Source organism: Microtus pennsylvanicus, chromosome 11 (genome assembly GCF_037038515.1).
Source record: "Microtus pennsylvanicus isolate mMicPen1 chromosome 11, mMicPen1.hap1, whole genome shotgun sequence".
Lineage (NCBI taxonomy): Eukaryota > Metazoa > Chordata > Mammalia > Rodentia > Cricetidae > Microtus > Microtus pennsylvanicus.
In genome coordinates this window covers 47753416-47773186 of record NC_134589.1, presented here as the reverse complement: position 1 = coordinate 47773186, position 19771 = coordinate 47753416, and the positions used below count along the sequence as shown (strand labels likewise).

Genomic DNA, 19771 nt, shown 5'->3' with positions numbered 1-19771 from the left:
GCTGGGACACAACGTAAGTAAAAATGGATGCCATGGAAATAGGCGAGCTTTTTAAGGGAAAAAGCCATACAATGAAAAGATGGGTGTTTAGTACAAAGGCCCAGGAACAAGAGGCTACTATTAGGAAAACAAACAAAACAAAAACAAAACCCCCAAAACCAAACCAAACTAACTCTGACTACTGAGAACCAATGGCCATTTAACATGAGAGTGGCTCATCTTCCCGTGTTTTAGATAGGAAATAACAGCCAGTCTCACTGTATCTAATTACCAGTGAGATAACTGACAAGTGGCTTAGACTTAGTCATGGGACTAAATTTAAGAAATTTAATCCAGACATGGTGCTGGTTGCCTTAAGTTCCAGCACTCAGGAGTCAGAGGCAGGGAGATCTCTGAGTTCCAGGCCTACCTGGTTTACACAGGGAGCTTCAGGTTAGCCAAAGCTAAGTAGAGATTCTGTCAAAAACACACAAAAGAAATGTACTTATTTATGTACAGTTTATGAAAATGCAAACAATTATTGAAGGACACTTAGCAGATTATCTATCATAGATGTGTTCAGTTTTATTTGGATTTAAGAGACTTTCAAATTTTTCTCTTAAAGATTCAGGTGACACAGCATGACGGAAGGGAACCAAACTGTCTTCTCCTGGTTCCTGCTCCTGGGCCTGCCCATCCCTGCAGAGCACCAGCACCTGTTTTATGCCCTGTTTCTGGCCATGTACCTCACCACTGTCCTGGGGAACCTCATCATCATCATCCTCATTCACCTGGACTCCCATCTGCATACACCCATGTATTCCTTACTCAGCAACTTGTCCTTCTCTGACCTGTGCTTTTCCTCAGTCACAATGCCCAAATTACTGCAGAACATGCAGAGTCAAGTTCCATCCATCCCTTATGCAGGCTGCCTGACACAAATGTACTTTTTCTTGCTTTTTGGAGACCTTGAGAGCTTCCTCCTAGTGGCCATGGCCTATGACCGCTATGTGGCCATCTGCTTCCCCCTTCATTACACCAGCATCATGAGCCCCAAGCTCTGTGTGAGTCTGGTGGTGCTGTCCTGGGTGCTGACCACATTCCATGCCATGCTGCACACCCTGCTCATGGCCAGATTGTCTTTCTGTGAGGACAATGTGATCCCCCACTTTTTCTGTGACATGTCTGCTCTGCTGAAGCTGTCCTGCTCTGATACCCATGTAAATGAGTTAGTGATATTTGTAACTGGAGGCATCATTCTTGTCATTCCATTTGTTCTTATCATTGTGTCCTATGCACGAATTGTTGCCTCTATTCTCAAGGTTCCTTCTTCCCGAGGTATCCGTAAAGCCTTCTCCACCTGTAGCTCCCACCTGTCTGTGGTCTCACTGTTCTATGGGACAATTATTGGACTATACTTATGTCCATCAGCTAATAACTCTACTGTGAAGGAGACTGTCATGGGCATGATGTATACAGTGGTGACACCCATGCTGAACCCCTTCATCTACAGCCTGAGGAACAGAGACATGAAGGGAGCTCTTGTCAGAGTATTTTGTAAGAAGAAAATGATGGTATGATGCACATGATGGTAATGATTGAGATTATTTATGTAGTAGACAATCGATATCAATATTATTATTATCTGCCCATCCCTCCAGATCACCAGCACCTATTCTATATATTAGATATATATATAACTGATATCAATATTATTATTATCTGAATTATGTTATTTACCTCTTTTTCATTAGGGAAATTTTTATAACATTATATAATTGTTCAGTAACTAAAATAGTAGAAGTATAAATGTGCGGTTGGTTTGAGAAAGGAACCAAGTGATCCTCCTGTGTCTACTCCACATGGTGCTGGAGTTAGGCAGGTGCATAGCTGTGCCTTTTTTATGTTAGTGTTGGGAATCTAAACTCAGGTCCGATTCTCATGCACCAAGCATTTCTGACTATTGAACAATATTTCCAATTCTACACTTATCATTTCCTAATGGTGAAACTTTCAAAACCATCTGTTTTTGGAATTTGTGATAGTTTGAATATAATTGGGCCCCACAATCTCATTGAGAGTGGCACAACTCGGATGTGTGGCTGTCCTTGCTGGAGGAAGTGTCACTGTAGGTACAGGCTTTGAGGTTTCCTGTGCTCAGATACTGCCCAGTATCTCAGTTGACTTCCTGTTGCTTAGATGTAGGATTCATAGCTACCCCTCCAGTACCAGGTTTGCCTGCATCCTGCCATGCTCCCCACCATGAAGATAATGGACTGAAGTTCTGGAAGTATATGTGAACCACCCCAATTAAATGTTTTCTTTGTAAGAGTTGCCATGGTCCAGAGGCAGAGATCTACAGTGGCGCACTGGGCTGAGCTCCCAAAGTCCAGTCAAAGAGTGGGAAGAGTGAGAATACCAGCGAAGAACTGAAGACCATGATGGTGACACCCACTGAAATAGCTTACCTGAGGTAACGAGAGCCCACCAACTCTGGCCTGACAGCGAGGGAACCAGCAGAGGAGCAAACCAGGCCCTCTGAATGTGGGTGACAGTTGTATGGCTATGGAAGACTGGGGCCAGTGGTAGTGAGAGCAGGATTTATCCTTACTGCTTTTTGGAACCCACTCTCTTTGGAAGAATACCTTTCTCAGCCTAGATATAGACTGGGAGGCCTTGGTCCTGCCTCAAAGCAATGTTCTAGACTTCATTGACTCCCTATGGGAAGTCTTATCCTCTTTGAGAAGTGGATGGAGGGGTGGGATGGGAGAAAAGGTAGAGGGAGTGGGATGAGGTGAAGGAGTGGGAACTGGGATTGATATGTAAAAGGAGAAATAATAATAAAATGATACAAAGATAATAAAAATAAAAGATAGTTTTAAAAAATAAGAGTTACTGTAGTCATGGTACCTCTTCACAGCAATAGAAACTCTAACTAAGAGAGAAATATATAATACATTCTGGTTGTAGGCACCCGATGATTCAACAGTACAGTGATGTAGTGATGTTACTCCTATCTAATTATGATGTAGAGGCCATTGATCAAGCTCTCCCCATTCCAACTTCCCTCTACTCCCTCTGGCCTCTCTGAACAGATGATTTTACATATTTTTATATCAGAATGGGATGATTTGGTGTATGTTATATTATGCAAGTGGCCATGAGGATTAGATGTATTCCTGATAAACAGACAGGGAGAGGAACATGACTAAGTAATAAAGACTGTAAACTTCCAAGACTGCTGTCTTCTTCCTCACTCTGTTGACCTGAGACAAATCCTGGCAACTTAAAAGTCTTCGTGTGCTTTGCCTCTTGTGAGGACTTTTGAATTTGGATTAAATGAAGTTTGCGTTATCATAAGGTGATGAGCCTGAAGATCCCAGAGAGCAGAATCTGATGATTTAAATGAAACATATCTTTCATAGGCTTTTTTATTTAGCCACTTGATCCTCAGGTAGTGATGCTGTTTGGGGAGGCTGATGTGCTCTTGCTGAAGGAAGTATGTCACTAGAGATAACTTTGAGGTGTTAAAGCCACACAGTGCTTCCTTTGACCCCCCTTGCTTGTGTTTGAAGATAGGAGCTCCCACTTTCCTGCTTCTGCTGCCTTTCTGTCACAATGGACTTTTATCCCTTTGGAACTATAAACTCAAATGCATTCTTCTATTTTGGTGTTCTAGCACACAACCGAAAAGAAGCTCATAGAGTGAATAATGCAGAAAAGCCAAGCCTCAAGCTGGACATGGTGGTGCACAACAGTGATCCCTGCACTTGGGGGAGGGTGAGCCCCATTGCAATATCCTAACCTACAACCACCATGCTGCTAAACCCACACCATCCACAACTGCACTTGAAATATTGGTCCTTATTACCACAGATAAGTACAGTCTTCCCCCTTCAGCAAGGAAACTTCTCTTTGCAACATACAGAGGCTATTATAACCAATCAAATTGCAGAGTTGTGGAGCCTAGTACTAATACATACATCTTCAAAAAAATTTCCACACTTAAGGCTCAGGACATTTTTTGTTTGTGTGTATGTGTGTGTGTGTGTGTTTGTGTGTATTCAAAGAGCTAGAGGATTAGGGAGATTGTAAAAGGAGATTGTGTTTATTTCCTGGTCACCTAGACTTAAATAATCATACAAAACTATATTAATTACAACACCATTTGACTAATGGCTCAGGCATATTCCTAACTAGGTCTTATATCTTAAATTAACTCATTTCTATTAATCTGTGCATTGCCACGAGACTGTGACTTACCGGTAAGGTTCTGGCATCTTTCTCCTTTGGCAGCTACATGTCGTCTGCCTGACTCTACCTTCTCTCTCTCCCTGAATTCAGTTTAGTTTTCCCACCTCCCTATATTCTGCCTTGCTATAAGCCAAAGCAGCTTCTTTTTAACCAATGGTAATAAAACATATTCATAGTATACAGAGGGGAATGCCATATCAGGAGATTGTTGTGAGATTGTGTCTCTAAGTAAATCTTAGGAGCTACATCAAGTCTCATCAACATGACTGCCTAACATGAGCTGAACAAAGAGCACATGCCAAGGTGTATAGATGAAAACACTCAAGGCCTCAACTCTATGCCACATACTACAGTCTACTGAGGAGTCCTGAGAGTGGAAGAAAGAGTGTTTCTCAGGGAGGAGCACACCAATACCAAATGGACAGTCCTAAAGACATACATAGTAACACAACACAGGTGGAACAGGTTAGATTTAGGAATAGATACATATACACATATGTATACATATATACACATGTATATTTATGTGCAGATATATTTTTCAATATATATCCATGTAATAAGAAGAGGAAAAAAGGGGCCATGACTTTGAAAAAGAGCAAGGAGGAGTATATGGAAGGGTTAGGAGGAAGGGAAGGGAGAGATGATGTAATTTAAAAATTAAAGAAAGAGAAAAGATGTCCATTAAAAAGTAAACTGACAATTGATCAGCCGACTAACAAATGGACAAGACAGATAAAACCTCCATCCTGAGACTGACAGTAAAAGGATGGAAAATATCTTATATATAAATAAAACTAAAAAAGAGAAAGTGGTAACAGCGCATAATGTCTCATTATATGAGAACTACAAGAGATGATGGCATTATATAACAAAAAGAGGGCTAATTTTTTTAAATAGTGGGACATCTAACCATCTAAGGAAATAGTAAAGGTCGAGAAAAGGAGGGATGGATTATGAGAGGATGAGAGTGGAATGCCTTAGCACAACATTCCCGTATCAGGCAGATCGTTAGACAGAAAGCAAATGAGGAAACATTGGAGTTAACACATCAGGAGCTAACAGACATGTGGAGAAGCTGTGCCTAACAGCAACAGAGCATGCATTTAAGTATACATGGGACATTTTCTGGGCTGAGTGATATGCTGGGACACACAATGGGTTTCAGAAGGTTTCAATAGTATCAAATGCCTTTTCTGAACACAGCGATATAAAACTAGACCTCAATAACAGAAGGAATTTCAGAAAACCCCCAAATACATGGAAATTCAGCTTGTTTCTTGTCAGCCAATGGATTGAAAAATACATTTAAAGGGGAACAGTGATGTATCTTAACACAAATAAAAATAGAAGCACACCATCCCAAATAGTACCAAGAACACATCTTCTTTTTCATTTAATTAATTAAAAATTTTCTTTTATTTTGCATTTCTATCACAGTTTTCTCTCTCTCCTCTTCTCTTGTCCCCTCTCACCTCCCCTCTACTCCCAATCCACTCTTCCTCTGTGCGAGAACATGACATGTCTACTAATAGCAAAATTTCTACCACAAGACACCTACAGCCAACAAGAACTGAACCAACTCAGTGTTACTCTTCAAAGAAATAGAAAAAAAACAGACCATGGTAACAGAAGAAAAGAGCTATACAGATCAGACTAAAATAAACAAGAGACTAGAAGAACAGTGGGAAATATCAGTGAAACTAGTGACTAAGAGATAGGTTTTGAAAAACCAAAATCAACAGACTGTTGGGTAGCCTGATGGAAGGAAGAGAATAAGCAAGTAAATAAGAAACAAATGAAGAGACTGTGGAGGTCTGAATGGAAAGCAGTCTGGCGGGAGGAAGGTGCTCTGCATTCTAATGAAAGAAAGAAAGCCTTCACTCGTTAGTTGCCTATTAGTTGATTATCGCCTTGGGTTGTGTGCCAGACCACCCTCCCCAAAGCCTTGCCGTGTTTACTCAGACCATCACCGAAGAGAACCAATTCTGATGAGAACAACATGGACCCCAGCATGTGGTTTTTCTCTAAGTTTTGTTTGCTTCTGCCCTCTGCTGGACATTTCATATAAGCCGAGGCATCTATAAAATGGCATTTTATGATGCCAAGACAGCTTCTGTGAGTTGACTTGACCTTAAGTCATCCACTGCTCTAAGTAGTGTCTTCCCTGTTTGCTTCCCGAGTGGCAGTGCATTTAGGTAAAAGGGAAGAGGGAATGATAGTTTGACATGTGGTTTATGATTGGAGTGCTGAGAAGAAAGGAGAAGAGAGCTGCTAAGAAATCCCTCCTGGGAACTACAAACACTTGGAATTCATGGCAGGAGTCAGGCAGTGAGGAGAGGGAAAAAGAGGTGGGAGGCATCCCATGTGTTTCTAGCCATAAATAAAGGACATTGAGCCTATAATTAGTGATCCTAGAGAAGCGAAATAAGGAGAACCCAAAGAAAAACATATAGGCATCCTCCTGAATATTAACCTTCATCAGGCAATGAAAGGAGACAGAGACAGAGACCTACACTGGAGCACCGGACAGAAATCTCAAGGTCCAAATCAGGAGCAGAAGGAGAGGGAGCACGAGCAAGGAACTCAGGACCGCGAGGGGTGCACCCACACATTGAGACAATGGGGATGTTCTATTGGGAACTCACCATGGCCAGCTGGCCTGGGTCTGAAAAAGCCTGGGATAAAACCGGACTCGCTGAACATAGCGGACAATGAGGACTACTGAGAACTCAAGAACAATGGCAATGGGTTTTTAATCCTACTGCATGTACTGGCTTTGTGGGAGCCTAGGCAGTTCGGAGGCTCACCTTACTAGACCTGGATGGAGGTGGGTGGTCCTTGGACTTCCCACAGGGCAGGGAACCCTGATTGCTCTTTGGGCTGACAAGGGAGGGGGACTTGATTGGGGGAGGGGAAGGGAAATGGGAGGCGGTGGCGGGGAAGAGACATAAATCTTTAATAAATAAATAAATTAAAAAAAGAGGTGGGAGGCATAGAAAAATCCTTTCTGAATCTTCTTTTAACTTTATATAGCTTTCCTTTTCTTTTTTAAAGATTCATTTTACATACCAACCACAGTTCCTTCTCCCTCCTTTCTTCCCTCTCCCTCCCCCACTTCCCCTCAGCCCATCCCCCATTCACTCCTCAAAAAAGGGTAAAGCCTCCTCTGGGGAGTCAACAAAACCTGGCATATTCATTTGAGGCGGGACCAACCCCCTCCCCACTGCATCAAGGCTGAACAAGGCATCTCACCATATGGAATGGACTTCAAAAAGCCAGCTCATGCACAAGGGATAGATCCTGGTCCTGCAAGGGGTGCCACAAACAGACCAAGTTACACAACTGTCACCCACAAGCAGAGGGCCTAGTTCAGTTCCATGCAGGCTCCCCAACTGTCCGTTTTAGAGTCCATGAGCTCCCATGAGCTCCTGTCATCTATCTCTGTGGGTTTCCCCATCATGTTCTTGACCCCCCTTGCTCATATAATCCCTTCTTCCTCTCTTCAACCAGACTCTCGGAAATTGACCTGGTGCTTGGCTGTGGATAACTGCATCTGCTTCTATCAGTTACTGGTTCTTTGATGCTTTCATAGTGTCTCATAACTTTGGTATGTTGTGCATTCATTTTCATTGAATTGTAGGAAGTCTTTAATTTATTTCTTTATTTCTTCTTTGATCCAGTAGTGATTCAGTTGAGTGTTACTAGGCTTCCATAAGTTTGTATGCATTCTGTAATTTGTGTTGTTGTTGTATTTTAACTTTAAGCCATAGTCATCCAGTAAGATACAGGGGGTTATTCCAATTTTTAATATCTATTGAAGTTAGCTTTGTGACAGAGTTTGGGGTCGGTTTTAGAGAATATTCCATGAGGTGCTGAGAAGAAGGTTTGTTCTTTTGTGTTTGGTTGAAATGTTCTATAACTGCCTGTTGAGCCCATTTGACTCAAGACAGCGGTTAGTTACCTTATTTCCCTGTTAGGTTTCTGTCTGGCAGATCTGTCCATTTGTGAGAATGGGGTGCTGAAATCTCCCCTTTATTAGTATGTGGGGTTTTGTGTGTGGTTTAAGATTTAGTAATTTACATTATACAAATGTGGATGCCCATGTATTTGGGGCATAGATGTTCAGAGTTGAGACTTCATCTTGATAGATTTTTCCTGTGATGAATATAAAATGTCCTTCTCCATTTCTTTTGATTAATTTTAATTTGAAGTTTATTTTGTTGGATATCATGATAGTTATACCAACTTGTTTCTTATGTCCATTTGATTGGAAAATTTGGTTGTAGTGAAAGATTCTGCTACCCTTGAAATATTTCTGAAATATGTATCTTTCACAGTGGTATCCAAAGACTATTGGTGGTTTCTTGTTCACACGATAGAGTCTTTAAAGCCTCTCAAACTATTCTCAACAAACACAGAACCCAGCAGACAGGACTACTGCTGATTCCCTAGACAGACAATGATTAAACATCTCTCAGTGAGCTGCTCTCTATTCCCTTGGCCCCCAAAGTACAGTCACACATGATCAGTGACTAATCAGTCACTGTTACAGGCTTCCAGGAGAATTTGTCCTAGAGAGGTCTTGAATAATTATTTTGTCTTATTTAATGAGTTCCTCCAGGATGTAGACTCCTGTGGGATGCAGAGCCCCTTAGTCCCAGGGATGAACAGAATGAGGAATGCGAGCAGGGATGGTAGAGACACAGGTGATGACTGCAGAGGCTGTTTTTCCTATGCCTATACTGAATAAATGGGAACAGGATCTTGGACCAGGGCCATGGAGTCACCCTGAGACATTCTGGGTAAGTTGGCAGGAAGTTGAATGAACCTTTATGTCCCTAACTGGAAGGTCTTAATCTCCCATGTCTCATGATATTCTGCAAGATAATTTTTTCAGATATACTTGTGCCTCTCAAGGTGATTCCGTATTGTAGAATGCTGTGATTAGACTTTCCCAGTTATAATATTTCTAGTGTAGCGTGTTAGAGGACCAACAGGTGGCAATCAGCTTCAGGGGATTGGCCCACTAGCATATAAGACAGTGATGGGTGCATCTCAGATAGGCAAGGCCCCGAGAGGTTCAGCTCCAGAATGTCTCTTGATATTGCTGTGTCTTTGCATGATTGCTGCCGTCTTTTGTCTCTGGTTTCTGGCATGGTGTGAATGGGAGATCCCCATTGCCTTTAATGTAGTCTGATTATTTCAGAAAATTATTTCATGGAAACATACCTGGAATTTTTACCTGTGGAATATTATGAAGATGATTTCCTCTTAAGCTGTACTGTTTAACTGAGTCAACGATTTATACAATAATAGTGCTAGTTTAAATAGGATTTTGATGATTGAGGGTCTTTAGTGAATATATTGAGGGATTATGATAGGGTTAGTTTAGTGGAAAACTAATATAGGTAAAAGCAAGATATGATGTTGCCCCCACCCCTGAGAAAGCAGGGGCTGCAGAGAATAGAAAATAAGAACAAGGAAGTGTCTATCACACAGCCAGTTTCTCTTGAGGAGCTAAATAGTCTATGGCTTAGGTTAATGATTAAGAAAACACAATTGAGTGCCAGAAAGCTAAATTCTTTTAATCTTAATATTGACAGATGTGTTCACGGGGTTTTGGTGTGCATCATAGCTAAAACAAAGTCTTAAATATGACTTAAGGTTAGGTTAAGATGTTTTTGTTAGTGACTTTGAGGTAGAAAATCTTGGAAAACAATTTAAGTTTGAGAAGGATATACTTTTAATAGCTGAATGAGACATTCATTGAGATCAGGGAACAGGAGCACTGACTATTGCCGGCTGTTGTATCTTTCTTGAATGGGTTGGTGATCAAAGGTGATGATTAATTCCCTGTGCCCATTTCTGCCCTCAGCTTCCTGATATAAAAAATTATTGATGAATAGATATGTACCCTGAAGATTTAAAGTAGGGAAGACTGATTCTTTTTATATATAAAAGTTTAGATTTGTGATTCTTTTAAGATTCCTAATAAGATTACCTGAGATAAATAATAAAATGATTGGTCCTTTCTTTGTAACCACAAAATACAACCTGTCAACAGCAGAACTGACTGAGAAAAGTACCTTACTTGCTCATTCTCTGTTAATATTAAACAAGATTCAGTAAGAATGTATGTGGGTTCTTGGGATAACTTGTTTATCACCTATAACACATAAAATGGTTACTCATGTAAGGGATATGGAAAACATGCTGCTTTTTATTTGTATTCACTGTAATCATCTACTTAAAAATAGAATGTATCAACATTGCATTTTTATATTGATTGGGAAGATTTTGCTAGTATATATAAGCTGTAAGGGAAAAATAAAGTTAGTTAGAAGGAAGATATCCAAAGAAATATAAGGGAAACATGAGGGTAGAAACACAGAACAAAACAATACAGTAGAACAAGCAACAATAAAAAATAATAAAACAAAGCACAGAGTTGACCCTCAGAAAAGTTTTCATGTGTCTGTTTGTCTGTCCCGTAGTTTGCCTGAAACTACATCTCCTCTTCAGTTTCTTTTTCCAGCTGGAGGCTTGCCATTCACCAGCACTCTAAGTGCGTTCTTGACATGTTGGAAATCTATGTGTACATGTGTCCCCTCCCCCCTTTTGATGGCTCAGCTTATATATACTAGCAAAATCTTCCCTGCAAGATGAAGGTAGACATAGCCTTTTCTGCACAGACGCAGTAAGGTGAGAAATCAGCTCAAACCAGTGACCAGGGAATTGGTGGTTGTGGAATGGAAAGAGGGTGCAATGGGAACATGATATCTGGTCTCCCCTCAAAAGGAACCAAAGATTTAGTGGATCAAGCCCCGTATACTGTACTTAAAAAGCAAGCCCAGTGAAATGGGGGCAGAGAGAAGATGTCACTAGGCAGCAGGAACAGCAGCTGTGGTGGGCTGGAGTCAAGACACTGACCTTTCAGTCCAGTGTGGATGAAAGTGGAATATGGGAGTTGCTGTGTGAGCAGTGAGGCTGTGGAAGCAGGAAGGGACCAGTTGTGATGATCCTGGTTTCTCTAGTGTCTTTAGAAGGAGTTTTGCCTTTATATTGTGAAGGAGGAGAAAACAAAAGAACTTTTTAGTAGAATGATGATCAGTTTCATCTCAAGCAGTCGCAATGTGAGAAGACTGAAATAGAGTATGGAAGAAAAGAGATAAAATTATTCTAATAGGATTGTCCAACTGTATAGATGAGCTACAATGGCAGTTTCTGTGTGGCAATTGAAATGATCATGGATGATTTAGAAAGAAATGAAATGACAGACTCTATGGGATTTGCTAGATTAGATGTTGATGGGAATAAATGGATGAATGAAAATTCAAACATCTCTTCTGTGAGCGTAGATTTCTTCCCTTGAGTTATGAGAAACTGCAAGAGAAGACTGGGAAAAGGGCAGGGCAAGTTGTACACGGCATTTTATTGAGCTGATGGTGGTCCTGTTATACCCATGGGGAGATAATAAGAAGTTGGTGGTGGTGTACGACAGATAACAGAGTGGTTTAGCTAAGAATTGTAGGTGATAACTGATGCCATAGCAAATGGATAGAAGTAGAAAAAATCATCCCGAGGGTGGTAACCTAGACACAGAAAGACAAACATGGTATGTACTCTCTCATAAGTGGGTATTAAGTGTAAAATAAAGGATAACAGTACTGCAACCCACAGACCCAGGGAGATTAAGTAACAAGGAGGGCTCAAGGGGGGTCCTCTGGATGTCCCTAGGAAGCAGAAATAGAAGAGGTTTGTGAGTGGACTGATGGTTGGTGGGGATGGAAACATAAGATATCAGGTCGTGGGGGCAAAGTGGGAGAGTACTGAAAGAGTCTACTGGGAAAGGGAGACATTTCAGAGTCATGTAAAAACCCAGTGCAAGAAAGTCTCCCGGTCATCTACAAGGATGCGTAGCCTGAACTGGCCATCTCCTGTGACCAGACTGGTGCCTAGGTATGCTATAGTTGTATAACTTGTTCCTCTTTTGGGACTCTTAATAGTGGAAGCAGGGGCTATTCCTCATAATTGGTACCTTGTCCAGCCTTAATACATGTGGAGCTGCTTAGTCTTATAGCATCTTGATATACCATGTTTCTTGCTATCCATGGGAGATCTTCCTGAACAGAAATGAAGAAGGGGTGGATTGGGAGTTTCTGAAAAAAGGGGTTGAATCAGGGAGAGGGACTTGGAGGAGAGGAGTTAGGGGAACCTGTGGTTCGGCTGTAAAATAAATAAATTAAAAAATTGGTGCTATGGAAATTGGCAAGCTTTTGCAGGGCACTAACCATAGAAGTATAAGAGAGGGGGTGTTTAGTACAAAGTCTCAGGAAACAGTAGCTACTGTCAGCAAAACCCAGCTCCAACTATTGAGAACCAATGGCCGTTGAATTAGCAGGAGAGTGACTCACCCGTGGGTGTGTTTTAGATAGGAAATAACAGACAATCTCATTGTATCTAATTACCAGTGAGATAACAGACAAGTGGCTTTGACTTAGTCATGGGCTTAAATTTAAAAAATTTAATTCACATTTGGTGGTGCACACCTTAAGTTCCAGCACTCAGGAATCAGAAGCAGGTAGATCTCTAATTTCTAGGTCCACTGGGTCTATATAGGGAGCTCCAGGCCAACCAAGGCTACAAAGGGAGCCTATGTGTCAAAAACACACAAAAGAAAGAAATGTTTTTTTTTTTCAGTTTATGAGGATGCAATCAATTATTCAAGTACAGTTAGCAGATTGTGTATCACTGAAATGTATTAATTTTTTTTGGATTTAAATGACTTTTAAAATTTTCTCTTAAAGATTCAGGTGACACAGCATGACGGAAGGGAACCAAACTGTCTTCTCCTGGTTCCTGCTCCTGGGTCTGCCCATCCCCCCAGAACACCAGTACCTGTTCTATGCCCTGTTTCTGGCCATGTACCTCACCACTGTCCTGGGGAACCTCATCATCATCATCCTCATTCACCTGGACTCCCATCTGCACACACCCATGTATTCCTTACTCAGCAACTTGTCCTTCTCTGACCTCTGTTTTTCCTCAGTCATAATGCCCAAATTGCTGCAGAACATGCAGAGTCAAGTTCCATCTATTTCTTATGCAGGCTGCCTGGTACAAATGTACTTTTACTTGCTTTTTGGAGACCTTGAGAGCTTCCTCCTAGTGGCCATGGCCTATGACCGCTATGTGGCCATCTGCTTCCCCCTTCATTACACCAGCATCATGAGCCCCAAGCTCTGTGTGAGTCTGGTGGTGCTGTCCTGGGTGCTGACCACATTCCATGCCATGCTGCACACCCTGCTCATGGCCAGATTGTCATTCTGTGAGGACAATGTGATCCCCCACTTTTTCTGTGACATGTCTGCTCTGCTGAAGCTGTCCTGCTCTGACACACATGTTAATGAGTTGGTCATATTTATCATGGGAGGCATCATTCTTGTCATTCCATTTGTTCTTATCATTGTGTCCTATGCACGAATTGTCGCCTCTATTCTCAAGGTTCCTTCTGCCCGAGGTATCCGTAAAGCCTTCTCCACCTGTGGTTCCCACCTGTCTGTGGTCTCACTGTTCTATGGGACAGTTATTGGTCTGTACTTATGTTCATCAGGTAGTCACTCTACTGTGAAGGAGACTATCATTGCTACAATGTACACAATGGTGACCCCCATGCTGAACCCCTTCATCTATAGCCTGAGGAACAGAGATATGAAAGGGGCTCTGGGGAGAGTATTTTGTAAAAAGAAAATGACAGTGTGATAGGACATGATGGTAATTTTTGAGATTATTTATATAGTAGATAATTAACGTCAATATTATTAACCTCTTTTTTTCACTGTAAATGGAGACTGTGCTCTAGTTTCTCGGTCACCCAGACCCAAGTAATCACACAGAAACTATATTAAATGCAATACTGCTTAGGCATATTTCTAGGTAGCTCTTACATCTTAAATTATCCCATTTCTATTAATCTGTGTATGGTCATGAGGCTATGTGGCCTACCAGTAAGGTTTTCCAGCATCTTTCTCCTTTGGCAGCTACATGGTGTATACTTGACTCTGCCTACTCTTTTTCTATATCTCTGTTCAGATTTCCTGCTGTGGCACAATGGTCTTGTACCCTGTAAAGGTTTGCCACTTGTACTGGTTTAATAAATTGCGTATTGGCCAATAGCCAGTCAGGAATTACAGGTAGGGTGACCAGAACAGGAGGACTGGGAAGAGGAAAGGCTCAGTATGCAGTTTTCACCCAGACACAGAAGAAACAAGATGAGAATGTCTTGCTGATAAAGGGAACTAAGCCATGTGGCTAACACAGACAAGAATTTTGGTTTAATGAAGGATATAAGAGTTAATAAGGAGCCTGAGATAATAGGCCAACCAGTTTATAATTAATGTAGACCTCTGTTTATTTCTTTGGGATTGGATGACTGTGAAACCAGGCAGGAAAGAAACCTCTGTCAGCAATTTCCTGCCTGCCTTTGCTCTGCTAAGCCATTGGCCAAAACAACTTTATTCATCAATCAATAAAAGCAACACATATACAGAAGGACATCTCACATCATTTCACTAGGGTAATTTTTCTTAAAATGAACTATTATAATACTGCCTAGTAATTAAAATAGTGGAAGTAGAATTGTCTAGTTGATTAAGAAGGAAAGCAAATGATCCTCCCATTTTTCTACTCCACATGGTGCTGGAGTTAAACAGGCACATGGCCGTGCCTTTTTTTATGTGATTGTTGGGGATCTAAACTCGGGTTTGATTCTGTGCACCAAGCACTTCTACTCACTGAACAATTTTTCCAATTCTACATTTATAATTTCCTTATGGTTAAACATTCAAAACAGTTTGGTTTTTAAATTGTGGTAGTTTGAAAGTAACTGGCCCCCATAATCTCATAAGGAGTGGGCACTACTAGGAGGTATCACCTTGTGGAATGGTTATGGCCTTGTTGAGGGATGTGTGTCACTCTGGGGGTGGGGTTTGAGGTTTCCTATGCTCAGGATTCCAGAGAGAGAGAGAGAGAGAGAGAGAGAGAGAGAGAGAGAGAGAGAGAGAAAGAGAGAGAGAGAGAAAGAGAGGGAGATGGAGAGGAAGAGATAAAAGTTGGAGGGATGGTGCCATATAGGTCATTTGACTCAGACATAGAGCTACAGGATTTGGAGTGTTCCCTACTGAGTTACAGTCTTACTATGGTCCAGTATTTCCTCATTATTCCCAGATTTTTCTTTTTTGGAATGACAATGTATAACTGTTCTGTTGTATATTAGAAAGGTATAATTTTGATTTTATAGATAGTAACAATTGAGAGAAACTTGATATTTTGGATCTTTACATAATGCTGAGATAGTGAATGGCTATGGGGACTTCTAAAGTTGGATTAAATGAAGTTTTCATTATCATACGGTAAAGAGCCTGCGGATCCCAGAGAGTGGAATGCACTGGTTTGAAAAAACATCCCTATAGGCTTGCATATTTAACCACTTGTTCCTCAGGTAGTGATGCTCTTTGGGGAAGTTGGTGTCCCTTTGCTGGTGGAAGCTGGTGACTGGAGATAAACTTTGAGGTATTAAAACAACACAGCACTTCCTTTAACCCCTCTTGCTTGTGTTTGAAATCAGGAGCTCTTGTGTCCTGCTGCCTTCCTGCCATGATGGACTCTTAGCCCTTTGGAACTACAAGCTCAAATGTATTCTTCCTTTTATAAATTGCTTCTAGCCATGGTGTTCTATCACAGTAACAGGAGAGAAGCTCATAGAGTGAATAATGCAGAAAAGCCACTCCTCAAGCTGGGCATGGTGGTGCACAACAGTGATCCCTGCACTTGGGGGAGGGTGAGCCCCATTGCAATATCCTAACCTACAACCACCATGCTGCCAAACCCACACCATCCACAACTGCACTTGAAATATTGGTCCTTATTACCACAGATAAGTACAGTCTTCCCCCTTCAGCAAGGAAATACCTCCTCTTTTCTTTTTCTTTAAAGAAAGGAAACTATCTTTTTCCATTTTACATAACAATCACAGTTCCCACTCCGTCCCCTCCTCCCATTCCCTTTAGCTACTCCTACCCCAGTCCATCCCCATCCACTCCACAGAGAGGGTAAGGCACATTGCTTTGGAAAGGGCCAAGGCCCTCCCTACTATATCTAGGCTGAACAAGGTATCCATCCAAAGAGAATAGGTTTCCAAAAGCCAGTACAAGCAGTATGGATAAATCCTGGTGCCATTGCCAGTGGTTCCTCAGTGTACCCCAGCCATGCAACTGTCAGCCACTTTCAGAGGGACTAGTTTGGACCTATGCTGGTTCTTCCCTGTCACACTGGAGTTGGTGAGCTCCCATTAGCTCAGGTAAACTGTTTTAGTGGGTGTCCTCATCATGGTTTTGACCTCTTTGCTCATATTCTCACTCCTCCCACTCTTCAGCTGGTCTTTGGGAGCTCAGCCCAGTGCTCTGCTGCAGGTCTCTGTTCTGTTTCTGTCAGAAGGTTCTATGGTGACATTTAAGATATTCATTAATCTGACTGCAGGGCAAGGCCAGTTCAGGCACCCTCTCCTCTATTGCTTAGGGTCTTAACTGGGGTCATTCTTGTGGATTTCTGGAATTTCTCTAGTGCTAAGTTACTTGCTAGCCTCATAATGGCCCCCTCAATCAAAATATCTCTTTCCTTGCTTTTATCTCTGTCATTCTCTTTGCAACAGACAGAGACATGTGGTTTTGATCTACTGGTAAGGTTCTATCTGGTGTCCGGCATCTGTCTTCTGTGGCAGTTACATGATATATCTCTGACTCCACCTACTGTCTCTCTCTCTCTCTCTCTCTCTCTCTCTCTCTCTCTCTCTCTCTCTCTCTCTCTCTCTCCTTACTATATTCTGTTAAGCCATTGGCTAAAATCATATTCTTTATTAACCAATGGCAACAAAACATATTCATAGCATACAGAGGGGAATTCCATATCACCTTCCTTTTTCTTTCTAATTAAAAAGGAAGGTTTTAACTTTAACATGACGTTATTACATACAATATAGTTATCAATATTGTATCAATATTGTATGTTGATAACTACAAAATAGTTATCAACCAAGAATTACAGTATTTATATCTACTTTATCTTTTATCATAACTAAGGAAAACTATAATTATAACTATCTACTCTTCAATTCCATTAAAGACCTCAGAAGGATATAATATTACCTAAATTAACAGGAAGTGCATTGTAAGCAATTTCCAAAACACTAAAATTGACAGAGACATCTTGCTGCCTGGACAGTCACCCAAAGTTCTTCTGTATCATTGTAGTATCCATCTTCAGCCTTCGGGCCCATGGTATCTGGCAGACTTTTCCATGAAGAAAAAAGTTTGAAAGACTGTTTTACCTCTATTGGCAGTTTGTCAGTCACTTTCTTCTGTGTCCTGAAGAATGTCTGGCAAACTTTTTCATGAAGCTGGAACCATGAAGGACCGTCTCACCTATAGGCAAGTTCAGCAGTCATTTTTTCCATGGCTGATTTGTGGTTGATACAGCACAACATCAAGCAGTCCAGGCAAGAGCAGTTTCTTGCCCAAATGGCTAGCAAACTCCATAAGGAGTCTCTTTTATGCCCAACATCATCTTGAAGTAGACTAGTGCTGCCAGGAGCAGAAGAGTCTCATTGTCATGAAAAGTCCTAATTTCTTAAACATTTTAAATGCCATATTCTGTTAGTCTTTGAAAGAATTGAAGAATACCTATCCATATGAAATATATCTCTCTACATCTAAAAAAACCTAACATGACTACAAGCTTGACTATTATAGATGACTATCTATTAACTTTTATTTCTTAATTATACATTGCATTTTAAGTGAGCTGCACATGCACAATATCTTAGTCAAGAACAGAAATACATATATTACCAAAATTGACCTTATATTTGTATCAATAAACCAAGATCCATACCAATGAAAAGTATTCATCTCTATAGCATATCCCCCTTTAAATGTAAACAAACATTTTTTAAACAATATTTGGGAATTTGGGCATAGTTCTCTCCAAACTATTTCCTGCTTTTTGTTGGGTGAAGTAATTTTGGGTGTTCATGGCAACCTTTCTGGGTATCTTGGTTTATCAAATCACATTAGTATGGAAGGAATCCACAGGTTTTCATCCTCTGTGGAAAAAAAGAAGAACATCTTTTCCAAAGCAATGTATCTTAGACCCAAATTTTGAAGTCAAGATACCTTTATGTTAGTTTAATGTAGCAGCCCCCAGAATCAAATGTCTCTCTGCAGTGAAAAAAATAATAGAAAACACGATAATATACATAATTCAGACTCTCTGTGTATATTCTATCTTTACATGGCCTATTTTTTCTTACTCTATTACTTTTTCTACAAGTTTAATATTTATTTCATTATCTTTACTCCTTTAATCTATGACTGTCTGTACTCATAACTGTCTATTCTCTCTCTCTCTCTCTCTCTCTCTCTCTCTCTCTCTCTCTCTCTCTCTTTCTCTCTCTCTCTCTCTCAAACCTTATTTTTTCCTGACCACCCAGACCTGAAATAATTACACAGAAACTATATTAATCAAAACACTGCTTGGTCAGTCACTTAAATGTATTGCTAGCTAACTCTTATATCTTAAATTAACCCATCACCACATAGTTGTGGCCTATTGGTAAGGTTCCATCTGGCATCTGACATCTGTCTTCTGAGGTGGCTACATGGTGTCTCTCTGACTCTGCCTACTCTCTCTCTCTGTCTTGTCCAGACTGGCTATATTCTGTTAAGCCATTGGTAAAAAGCAGCTTTTTAAATAACCAATGGCAATAAAACATATTCATAGCATGCATAGGGGAATTCCACATTAGTATATGGAAGGGTTGGGAGCAATGGAAGGGAAGGGAGAGATGTTGTAATTTTAATAGTCTCAAAAATAAAAGAAAGGAAAAAATATTTCATAAACAACAACTGAGCAAGCAAGCAACCAACCAGAGGATGACACACACAGACAAAACTCCCAATTTTGTTTGACATAATGAGAATGAAAGTCAAATGATGGAAAAACTTCTACAAATGGTTACTAAAATAAAGACAGTGGTAACAGCATGTATCTGTTACAGCATATATTAAATGAGAACTGAAAAAGATGAGGGTAATATATATCAAGAAGAGGGTTAATTCTTTTTAAAAAGTGGGGCATTTAAGCACCTAAGCAAATGGTAAAGGTCCTGAAAAGGAGGAGTGTATTGTGAGATGATGAAAGTAGAATATCTTAGCACAGCACTTCCCATATCAGAGAGATCATTAGACAGGAAACAAATGAGGAAACAATGGACTTAAAGCATTAGGAGCTAATGGACAAGTGGAGAACCTGTGTCTAACAGCAACTGAGCAAGTATTTAAGTGTACATGGAACATTCATTCAAACGGATGACATGCTGGGCCACACAAGAAGGGTTTAAGAAGGTTGAAATAATATCAAATGCTTTTTCTGAATACAATAATATAAAGTTAAACTCAGTAATGGAAAGAATGACAGAAAA

The 19771-nt window shown here is 40.7% G+C and overlaps 2 protein-coding genes across 2 annotated transcripts; both read left to right on the top strand.

Moving 5' to 3' along the window:
* Window positions 1-620: 620 nt before the first annotated feature.
* Window positions 621-1559, top strand: LOC142831957 (olfactory receptor 1468-like). The gene has a single exon (XM_075942378.1). It carries the CDS (start codon window positions 621-623, stop codon window positions 1557-1559), a length of 939 nt encoding a protein of 312 aa, XP_075798493.1.
* An 11500-nt stretch (window positions 1560-13059) lies between these two features.
* LOC142831955 (olfactory receptor 1468-like) lies at window positions 13060-13998 on the top strand. Its single transcript, XM_075942377.1, has one exon. The coding sequence runs from the start codon at window positions 13060-13062 to the stop codon at window positions 13996-13998; it is 939 nt and encodes a 312-aa protein (XP_075798492.1).
* Window positions 13999-19771: the final 5773 nt, after the last annotated feature.

What these genes read in the sequence shown, in the direction of transcription:
- LOC142831955 (XM_075942377.1), top strand. Translation starts at nt 13,060, where the DNA reads ATGACGGAAGGGAACCAAACTGTCTTCTCCTGGTTCCTGCTCCTGGGT.
- LOC142831957 (XM_075942378.1), top strand. Translation starts at nt 621, where the DNA reads ATGACGGAAGGGAACCAAACTGTCTTCTCCTGGTTCCTGCTCCTGGGC.